Raw genomic sequence first — 10445 nt, 5'->3', positions numbered from 1 at the left:
TTTTACCCTGAACGAGTAATAAATATTTAATTCTTGTTCCAAAAATTTATAAACGTCAGTGTATTTGTATAAAATTATTTTTGACTAAGTCTTAAGATTGATTAAGTTGATCTAATTAAATTAATTAAGAAAAAAAATATTTGATATTTGAAGCCATCAATGTGATCAGGAGATTGATACGAATGTATAGAAACTTGTTTTATGTCATTCCGAATTCTCTAGGTCCATCTTTCGCATTTTAGACTCATTTTTTCTTATTTTTTAAAAAATCAGGAATCTGGGGCGAATTTGGAAATTCGTCCTAGATCTGGGATGGATTTTCAAATTCGTCCCAGATTCCTGACTTTTAAAAAAAATCAAAATAAATGCGTCTAAAATGCGGAAGATGGAACTAGAGATCTCGGAATGACACGAAACAAGTTTCTATGCGTTCGTATCGATCTCCTGATCACATTGATGACTTCAAATATTTTTTTCGCCAAATATATTGACGTCCGTAAATTTTTGAAGATGAAATGACTTTAATCTTTTTCAAACTATAACTATTTTTACTAAGACTTAAGATTGATTAAGTTGATCTAATTAAATTAATTAAGAAAAAAATATATTTGATATTTGAAGTCATAAATGTGATTGGGAGATCGATACGAATGCATAGAAACTTGTTTTATGTCAGTCCGAGTTCTCTAAGTCCATCTTTCGCATTTTAGACGTATTTATTCTTATTTTTTAAAAAAATTAGGAATCTGGGACGAATTTGAAAATTTGTCCCAGATATGGGACGAATTTTTAAATTCGTCTCATATTCCTGATTTTTTTTAAAAATCAAATAATTACGTCTAAAATATGGAAGATGAACCTAGAGATTTCGGAATAATACGAAACAAGTTTGTATGCACTCGTATTAATCTCCTGATCACATTGATGGCTTCAAACATTTTTTTCGCCAAATGTATTGAGGTCCATAAATTTTTCAAGATGAAAGGATTTTAAATTTATGGACCTCAATATATTTGGAGAAAAAAATGTTTGAAGCCATCAATGTGATCAGGAGATCGATGTGAACACATAGAAATTTATTTCGTGTCATTCCGAGGACTCTAGGTCCATCTTTCATATTTAGAAGTATCTATTTTTATTTTTTAAAAAATCAGAAATATGAGACGAATTTAAAAATTCTTCTCAGATTTGGGACGAATTGGGTACGAATTGTATTTTCTTCGCCAAATCGCATTATATCACTCGACCCCCCAAAAAACCCTAGCTCATTCCGGTACTTTCTCTCTTTCGGCGCCTTCGTCGATCTCGCCGTCTCCAACACACAGAAGCACGCCGGCGTCTAGGTGTTGCTTCCCCTTCCCTCACTGGCGTCCGATCTCCGCCGCCTCATCGTCAACACCGCCGGCCAGTCCATCATCGTAGGACATCGATTGCTGCCTCCAGCTCTCCGGCACCCGCGGCGAAGCCAGGAAGTAGAAGAAGGTCAAGGAGTCAAAGGAGAAGAAGGCGAAAGAGTCGAAGGAGAAAGGCGAGAGCAAGGTGACCCTCTCTAGGCTGCTCAACTTCATCGACGGCCTCTGATCGACGTTCGGCGGTGATCAACGCATCGTCTTCATCACCAACCACGTGGAGAAGCTGGGCCCGGGGCTGATAAGGAAGGGGAGGATGGTCATGCACGTCGAGCTGGGGCATTGCGAGGTCGAGGCCTTCAAGATCTTAGCCAAGAACTACCTGGAAGTGGAGGCACATCCCCTGTTCGAGAAGGTGAGAGAGCTTCTGGTGGCGGTGAAGATTTTGTCGACTAGAGTAGCTGATGCCCAAGAACATATGTGCCCACGACAAGGCCACCGGATGCTTGTAAGACTTGATCCTTGCTCTTTAGACCTTGATGAACAGCAAGCAACTGAAGGATGAACTCATTTGAATCTAGCTATTGTTATTGCTATGAATTAATATGAGTATTCGCCACTTAATTAGCTTTAGCTTTTCGCTAATGAGTCCTTCAAATGATCCTACAAAGGAAAAATTGCCTTTTTATCAATTGGTCTGATAAAGTATCTGACTTTAGTGGCAAATGATGTGGTATTGGAGCAGTGCTTCTGCCAAAATTTATTCTTACTCTTGAATTTAATATGTGCTCAACTTAGTATTTTTCATTACATGTCCAAAAAGATCTTATTCCCGTTCTTAACATTTTCAGATTCAGATTTCAGAGTCAGCTTCGTCCAATGTCTATGGTTTTAGGGCTCTTTAGCACTATAAGATGTGCAGTAACTGAAACAAGTGTTTACAGGTATGTATATGTATATTTTTTTACCTTTCCACTTGAATTATATTTTTGAATTTTAGCTTATAAATGATGTTTTTTCAGCTAGATTTTTTTTTCTTATCATATTTTTAGGTAAGTACACATGACATAGAGAGTTCATTTGTTGTTTCATGTTGATAGCTTAAATTTAACATTATGATCATTAAGGCTATTTTGAGTTTGTCATGAATTTTTATGCACATTAAGGCAAATCTCAATTCTGCAACACTAAACCTTTTTAAGATTTAGCTATGCTAATTTTATCACTGATGAGTTAGAAGTAATTTATTTGTGTTATTTTTTACCTTCAACAAACTCTTCCTTTCATGATTGTACTTGTGATTTAAAATTGGACAATCACTCAGCCTGTTTAGAACAAAATTATGAACTTGGAATTCTGTCTCCACATTCCACAACTATTATGGATTGCTTTGTTTGGAATAACCAAACTCTTGGATATTATAATTCTATGTCTTAGAAGAATTGGAACTTGAGAATCTTATTCACAACTTGTTGGTGATCAATTCTCGAGAGAAAAGAATTCTGAGTCTATAATAGTTATAATTTTCAAGAATTAACTTCTCAGATCTTATGTTTGAACCGATGGGAAATGGTATTTCATTTCTTAATGTACTTTACTAACTTTTTCCTATACTATGAGTACACAGGCTTCTTTATTAAATATGGGTAAAAAACAATGATGCAAAAGAGTGAGTGGATTAGATATTAGAATTCTAGTTCCCAATTTTTTATTACTCCAAACAAAAAATTCCGTTGGTACTAAGGAATTGGACTCTGGGTTACATGATATGTTTCTGTGACTGTAATTCTTTTTTTTTTTTTGTTTTGAAATTGCTAATGTGCAAATACTTTGTGTTTGTAGCTAGGAACTTACGGAAACCCTAGACTTGTACTGGAATCATCTTGGATTTCGATGGGTTCCCACTGATTATATGCATACGATGAAATGTACCTAAAATGGGATATTCATAGAAGGAGAATTGATACATTATGGGCAGGTTAGCATAGAGCTAAAATTCATGATTTGTTGCATTTAAACGGATTTAAATTTTCTATGTAATTATGGGTGGGGCATTGAGATATGCTATTGCATCGGTTATTCTAAAGGGATAGAAAATATCTTGTTTGTGACAATAAATTCAAGTAATATGGTCTATATTCTATATATGTCTTGAGAATTAATAAATCATCTGTACTATTAATTTTATTTTAACAACCCTCTGGTGGAATAAGTAAGTCTTTACCTATTAAGTTTTATATTAGGATTTTTTTTTTCAATGTCATGTTATAATTGCTTGTATATTTTTATTTTTCTTGGATACTTTGCATGTTATACTATGTTTTGCATATTTTTGACTTGCCTATTACTAATCCATGCAAAGTTAGCTATATAGGTTTTAATACTTTTATTATGTCATGTAACATTTGATACATGAATTTTTGATTAGACCCATACATTTTTTTTGTTACGCTTAGTTATAAGTTTCATGTATATATATGATTCATGCAATTTAGGTTGAATCATATCCTTTGCCATCTAAGACCTTGATATATTATGATAATGATTTAAGTTATGCACACATATCATTTATTGTTATATACATTTTTGTTGTTATAAATGTTACTTATTGTTTGTTTGTAATTTGATGCAGGATAAGAAGAAAGGAAAAAGGTCTTGAGGCATTATGATTTGTATTTTTTTTTTGTCGTTTAGATGACTTGTTAGGTTTGTTGTTTATATTATGACGGTTGAACTTTGATATGTTTGGATATTATAATTTGTTATTTCGATGTTGTTTTATTATGTATGAATATGAAATGTTTAATTTTAATTTACTTCTTTGATTGTTAATAGGATGTGTTGGATATGTTAATTGTAGGATGTGTTGATGTGTATGTGTTGATGTGTTATAGATGATGTGATTATGATGTTGTATGTATGTAAATATGATAAAAGTAAAAACAGGGGAGATGTTTGGAAAAAATTTCGAGTTTTGCGACAAAATTTGCAACGAAATTATTTTCATTGCAAACTTATCATAATTACGATAAATCTGGATTCGTTACAGATTTGTGAAAAATTTGGATTCGTTGTAAATTTGCGACAAATTTGGATTCGTCCCTAATTTGCGACGAATTCAAATTCGTTACAGATTTGGGACGAAAATATATTTTTGTCGCAAATATATGATAAAAAATTAATATTTTTGGTGGTGTTGTTCATAATTTGCAACGATATTGGCAACAATTTTTTGCAACGAATCTGGATTCGTTGTAAATTTGGGACGAATCTGGATTTGTCACAAATTTGGGATGAATCTGGATTCGTCCCAAATTTGGGACGAAAATCTGCATTCGTTGCAAATCTGTGATGAAAAAAAGGATTTTTTTTATTTATCTTCTTCGTAATTCGTTGCCAATCTGCGACGAAAATATATGTTCGTCGCAAATTTGAGATTATGAAATTTGCGACAAATTAATTTTTGTCACAAATTTCCAACAAAATCTGCGACGAATTTTAATATTCGTCCCAAAATTTTGTGACAAATTTTCATAAATTCGTTGCAAAATTTTGAGATGACAAATTAGCGACGAATATTTTTTCATCGCCAATTTTGTTGCAGAATTTTTTGCAACGAATTTTTTTAAAAAAATTCGTCCCAAAATTTGTCCGGAATCTCTTATTTTTTATAGTGCATTTGACCCGGAGGTGGAAATCTCTTATTGCTCCCGTGTTAGTGAATGAAGCTTCATCTCCATCCTAAAGGTGGAGACCTCTTCATCTTCATCCTAGAGGTGGAGGTCTCTTCATCTTCATCCTCTTGCCCATGAAACAAAGAATATGCTTCCTCTTTGCTCTTTTGATTGCAGTCATTTGAGGATGAAGCTTCTTGGACTTCTTCAGAAGTTGAGCATCTCTCAACTTCGGAGTCCTTTTCCTCTTGGTCTTACTCCAATGAGTCGTCCTCTTTGGATTTCTCTTGGTTTGGTGCAGTGGAGGGTTCTTCATGAAGTTTGACCAATTTTCTCCATAGTTCATTTGTATCCTTGTATTTTCCAATTTTGTAAATGATTGTTCTTGGCAATAGACTAACCAATAATTTAGTTACCTTGTCATTCGCCTCACACCTTTGAATTTGCTCCTTGCTCCATTTGTTTTTCTTAAAAATTTTTCCTTTCGAATTCTGTGGAGCTTTAGAGCCTTTTATGAAAGCAAACCATTGCTCTATCTCCATCATAAAATTTTTTTCGATTCTTGATTTCCAAGAATCGAAGCTTGTCATTATGAACGGTGGAGGCACCCTTGTTCGTATCCAAATTCATCTTGAAATTCCATCTTGAAGTTGAGCCTTTTGAAGTCTTTGACTTTGATGAACTTGCTTCAACTTCTCCCTCTAAATTGTTGCCCTTTCTGGCGATGATTTCGATGAAGAGTGACCTCGCTCTGATACCACTTGGTAGGGTCAATTTGTAGCTAGAAGGGGGGGATGAATAGCTCGTCCTGCTTCGGTTGTTTGCTTTGATGATGTTGTTACAACAAAAACACTCAAGCAACTCTCACAATGCTAACACAAGGGATTTACTTGGTATCCACCTTAAGAAGATGTGACTAATCCAAGGATCCGGTCCTCACTCACTCATCTACTATGAAATAACTCATTCTCAGTAATTAATTACCGAAGGCGGAGAAACCTTGTACAACCTCTCGATATAACAAAAAGAATATAAAAGTAAAATACAAATAATCTCTTACAGGATTTACAACATGAACCCCTAGATTTGTTTCTTCTTCTTGTGTGGAACGCCTCTTGACCTTGGAAATGCAACAATACTTTGCTCCAAGAAGCTTCAAGAACTGGTGTGAACCTATGAGAAATGAACGCAAGAAGTGGAGAGGAAGAAGTTCAAATCGTCGCGAGGAAGAAGGATTTTTGTGCACTTTCCTTCGTAACGATCATATCCCAATCGATTGGGGAGGCCTGAATCGATCGGCTGATCGATTCAGAGCGCCTTTGTGCTCGCTAGAAACTGCTTGAATCGATCGACCAATCGATTCAGGCTTTCTTGCGATCGCGCGAGAAAATCAACCCCCAATCAATCGACCAATTGATTGGCGATGCCTAATCGATCAGCTAATCGATTGGGGAGACTTCTGTGCACGTGATATAAGCTCCCAATCGATCAACCGATCGATTGGGCTACAGTTTATTTCACCACTCTCCCAATCGATCGGTTGATCGATTGGGCTTCGTTTCAATCAATCGGCTGATCGATTGACCACCCTTGACTTGCTTAACTCAAGCTCAAGGGCCCCCAATTCCACCATTCAGTCAACTGTGATCTGTTGGAACTCCTCATGCCTAGCATCCAGTCAATCTTGACCTACCGGGACTTCTTCACCAAGTGTCCGGTCAATCCTTTGACCCACTTGGACTTTTCTTCTCGTGCCAAGTGTCTAGTCAACCTTGACCCACTTGGACTTACCGTCTCGTGCCAAATGTCCGGTCCTCCATGACCCACTTAGACTTTCTTCCTCTAGAAGTCCGGTCACCCTTGATCCATCTGGATTTCCTTATGTGTGACTTCACTCACCAGTACTTTCTATCTGCCTAGCTTCACTCACTAGGTCTTTCCATCTGTCTGGCTTCACTCACCAGGACTTTCCATCTGTCTGGCTTCACTCACTAGGACTTTCACCTGCCTAGCTTTACTCACTAGGTCTTTCACTTGGCTTCACTCACCAGGATTTTTCCCAACTACATACCTTCACTCACTAGGTCTTTCCTTTGCCTAACCTCTAGTTATGATTTTATCAGTCAACCTTGACCTACTTGACACTTCTTCATATCAAACTGTAACACCCACGAAATATTTAAGCTATACATATGGGCATTCTCTTTTAGAATAAAAGGGAAATGGAAATAGAACTAAAAAGGAATAAAAAGAAAGAGAAGTTAAGGCTTGAACCATGAACCCCTCATAATAGATTGATGTATGATAACCACTAGAGTCATGAATGATATATGAATAGCAAAGAATGGAAATTGTAGTTAAAAATAAGAGTATGATTAAGTAAGGGAGCAAGAGAAAGTCAAGTAGCTTTCCTCCTCTTCCTCTTGGTTAAGAGAAGAAGCAAGCAAAAGACAATGACAAATTGTCTTTTTCTCCTTTCCTCTTTCTATTTTCGTGGGAATGAATGAGGGTGAGGGAATAGAGGAATCAAGGGGATGAATTGGGACATTGTTCATCCTCATTGAGAATAAATAGGAATGAGAGAAGAGAAGGGAAAGAAAGTTTGACTACTTCTTCCTCCTTTTTCTTCCTCCTCCTTCTTTCTCCTTCTTCCTCTTCCACCGAGACCTAGAGCTCTTCCCTCTTCCATTTCCGAATCCAAGCGAAGGTTTTCTCCCTAAGAAAACTAATTCACAAGAAGAAGTCTTCAAGATATACTCCTTACAAGCAAGAGAAGCAAAGAGGAGAACTAGGAGGAGAAGCTTTCTTCTTCCTCTTCACAAGGGTACCTTCTTTTTAAGAAAAACCAATCAAGAGGAAGTAAGTATCCCCTCACCTGTGGTACAAGTTGTTCATGTGTTTTTCCATGAGTTTAGATTGCTTAAGAACCTAGGGTTGCTTCTTGAAACTTTCGGCCACCAAAGTACAAAAGAAAACTTAAGGAAGCTTAAGACCTAAACTAAGCATGCTCACTATGTTTCTTATGATATGTGTACCCTATGATAGGAGATTAATTTAGTGTTCTTATGCTTGTATGTTGCTTAGACTTAGATTCATGTTCTCTAAACTTTCGGCCAAGGCATGAAAAGAAGACCTAGAAAAGCTTAAGACCTAACTAAACATGCACACGAGGTCCCTTATGATATGTAACTTAGGTTATGAGTTATGTTTAGAATTCTAATGTTTTTATGTTGCTTGTAACCTAGATCTATACCTAGTAGGTTTCGGCCATGATAGAAATGAAGGCCTAAGAGAGTTTAAAAATTTAATCTATCATGCTCATGACTTTCTTTATGATATGGTAGGAAGATTTCTTAGTGTTCTTCATACTTGTATGTTGCTCCACTTTAGGGTTTTAGGGTTTCGGCCATGATAGGAATGAAGGCCTAGGAGAGTGTAAAATTTAATCTATCATGCTCATGACTTTCCTTATGATATGGTATGAAGATTTCTTAGCGTTTTCATGCTTGCATGTTGCTTGGAACCTAGATGCATCCCACTTTAGGGTTTCGGCCATGATGATATTAAGGGTTTAAGAAAGCTTAAAATCAAATCTAATATGCTCATGGTTTTCCTTATGATATGATATGAAGTTAGCTTGATATTCTTATGCTTGTATGTTGCTTAGACTTAGTTTCATGCTCTCTAAACATTTGGCCATGACATGATTAAAATACCTAGGAAGCATAGAACCTAATCCAAACATGCTCATCATGTTCCTTGGGATATATGATATGAAATTGGTTTAGGGTTCACATGTTTTTATGTTGTTTGTAACCTAGATTCATGCTTGACAAGTTTCGGCCATAACAAGATTTAAAGACCTAGGAAGCTTAGAACCTAAACTAAATATGTTCATGATGTTCCTTATGATAAGTACTATGAAGTTGGTTTAGGGTTCATATGCTTTCATGTTGTTTGTAACCTAGATTTATGCTTGACAAGTTTCGGCCATAACAAGATTAAAGGACCTAGGAAGTTTAAAACCTAAACTAAACATGCTCATGATGTTCTTTATGATAAGTGTTATGAAATTAGTTTAGGGTTTATAAGCTTTTATGTTACTTGTAACCTAGGGTTAGGCTTGGTAAGTTTTGACCATAATAGGATTTAAAGACCTAGGAAGCTTAGAACCTAAACTAAACATGCTCATGATGTTCTTTATGATAAGTATTATGAAATTAGTTTAGGGTTCATATGCTTTTATGTTACTTGTAACCTAGGACAATACCTTGCATGTTTCGGCCACTTCATGGAATTAGGGTTAGAAATCTAATTATGATTTATTATGTGTCTCACATGCTATGATATGAATTAGGAGATTCTAGTTAAATGTTGTTTTTTTTTTTCCATGCATGATTATGTTTTCCTATGATATGTTATATGCTCATTTATGTATGCTTATGAATCATTCATGATAATGGCTCTTATGATGGGCTATATGCTCAAGTATGCATGCTTTATGATATGATAAGTCCCTAGGAGATGCTTCCCTATTAGTTGGGACTAAGAGCACTCTTTATGATATGACAAGTAAAGGCCTAAGAGTTGCTTCCCTATTAGTTGGGACTAAGAGCACTCTTCATGATATGATAAGTAAATATGACATGCTACTTTACTTTTTTATGTGGCTTATACCGGACCTTAGTGTCCAAGGGATGGGCTCCTTAGTTCGCACCTAGGTCGACGGACGTAGTACGGACCTAGTTCCCTAGTAGGTTTGGGATTAGCTACCCCGTCCTAGGGATTGCGCGCATTTATGTTATGTGGTACATAGCCGGGCCCTCATGTTGAGATTATATTTAAGTATTATATGATATTGTTTTAAAGACATCTTGCACATGAAATGACGCATGTTTTTGAAAGACATCTTGCATATACTTTTATGATATGATATGATATGACATGATGCTCTTTTATGATATGATATGATATGATATGACATGATGCTCATTATGATATGATATGATATGATATGACATGATGCTCCTTTTCTTTATGATATGATATAATATGACATGATGCTCTTTTATGATATGATATGACATGATGTTTTGTTTGTAGAACGATATGATATGTTATGATGCTCCTTTACATGATATGATGTTTTAGATGTTTATGTCTCCATGCTATATTCTTATGTGATTATGCTATGATACATGGTTTTTGTGAGTAGGAAAAGATCTTACTAAACCTGTGCGCTTATAGTTACTTTCCTTATACCGCAGATAAAGGTAAAGGATGGATAAACTAAGGGAGCAGCAGGAGGGGCAAGAGATGTGTGTGGTAGTGGCTCAGCTAAGGAAAAAGATCTGCTTATGTTAATTTATGCTTGATATGAACTATGCCTATCTTATGTTAATGTTTTGCATGATTTCATAAT

The 10445-nt window shown here is 35.7% G+C and overlaps 1 protein-coding gene across 3 annotated transcripts; it reads left to right on the top strand.

Annotated features, from left to right (window-relative positions):
• The first annotated feature begins 1213 nt into the window (after positions 1–1213).
• On the top strand, positions 1214–4181 carry LOC122030494 (AAA-ATPase At3g28600-like). Of its 3 annotated transcripts, XR_006125442.1 has the most exons (4): positions 1214–1857; positions 2201–2293; positions 3192–3327; positions 3982–4181. XR_006125442.1 is itself a non-coding variant. In XM_042589715.1 (2 exons), the coding sequence occupies exons 1-2, from the start codon at positions 1666–1668 to the stop codon at positions 2252–2254; spliced, it is 246 nt and encodes an 81-aa protein (XP_042445649.1). In that variant the 5' UTR covers positions 1217–1665; the 3' UTR covers positions 2255–2294. The 3 variants fall into 3 exon arrangements, 1 of the variants encoding a protein (XP_042445649.1); XR_006125441.1 differs by lacking the exon at positions 3192–3327 and having other exon boundaries at positions 1216–1857; XM_042589715.1 differs by lacking the exons at positions 3192–3327; positions 3982–4181 and having other exon boundaries at positions 1217–1857; positions 2201–2294.
• The last annotated feature ends 6264 nt before the right edge of the window (positions 4182–10445 follow it).

The sequence above is a fragment of the Zingiber officinale genome, chromosome 10B (assembly GCF_018446385.1).
Source record: "Zingiber officinale cultivar Zhangliang chromosome 10B, Zo_v1.1, whole genome shotgun sequence".
Taxonomy (NCBI): domain Eukaryota; kingdom Viridiplantae; phylum Streptophyta; class Magnoliopsida; order Zingiberales; family Zingiberaceae; genus Zingiber; species Zingiber officinale.
Note: the sequence above shows the minus strand (reverse complement) of the source record. Positions and strands in the feature narration are given on the sequence as shown.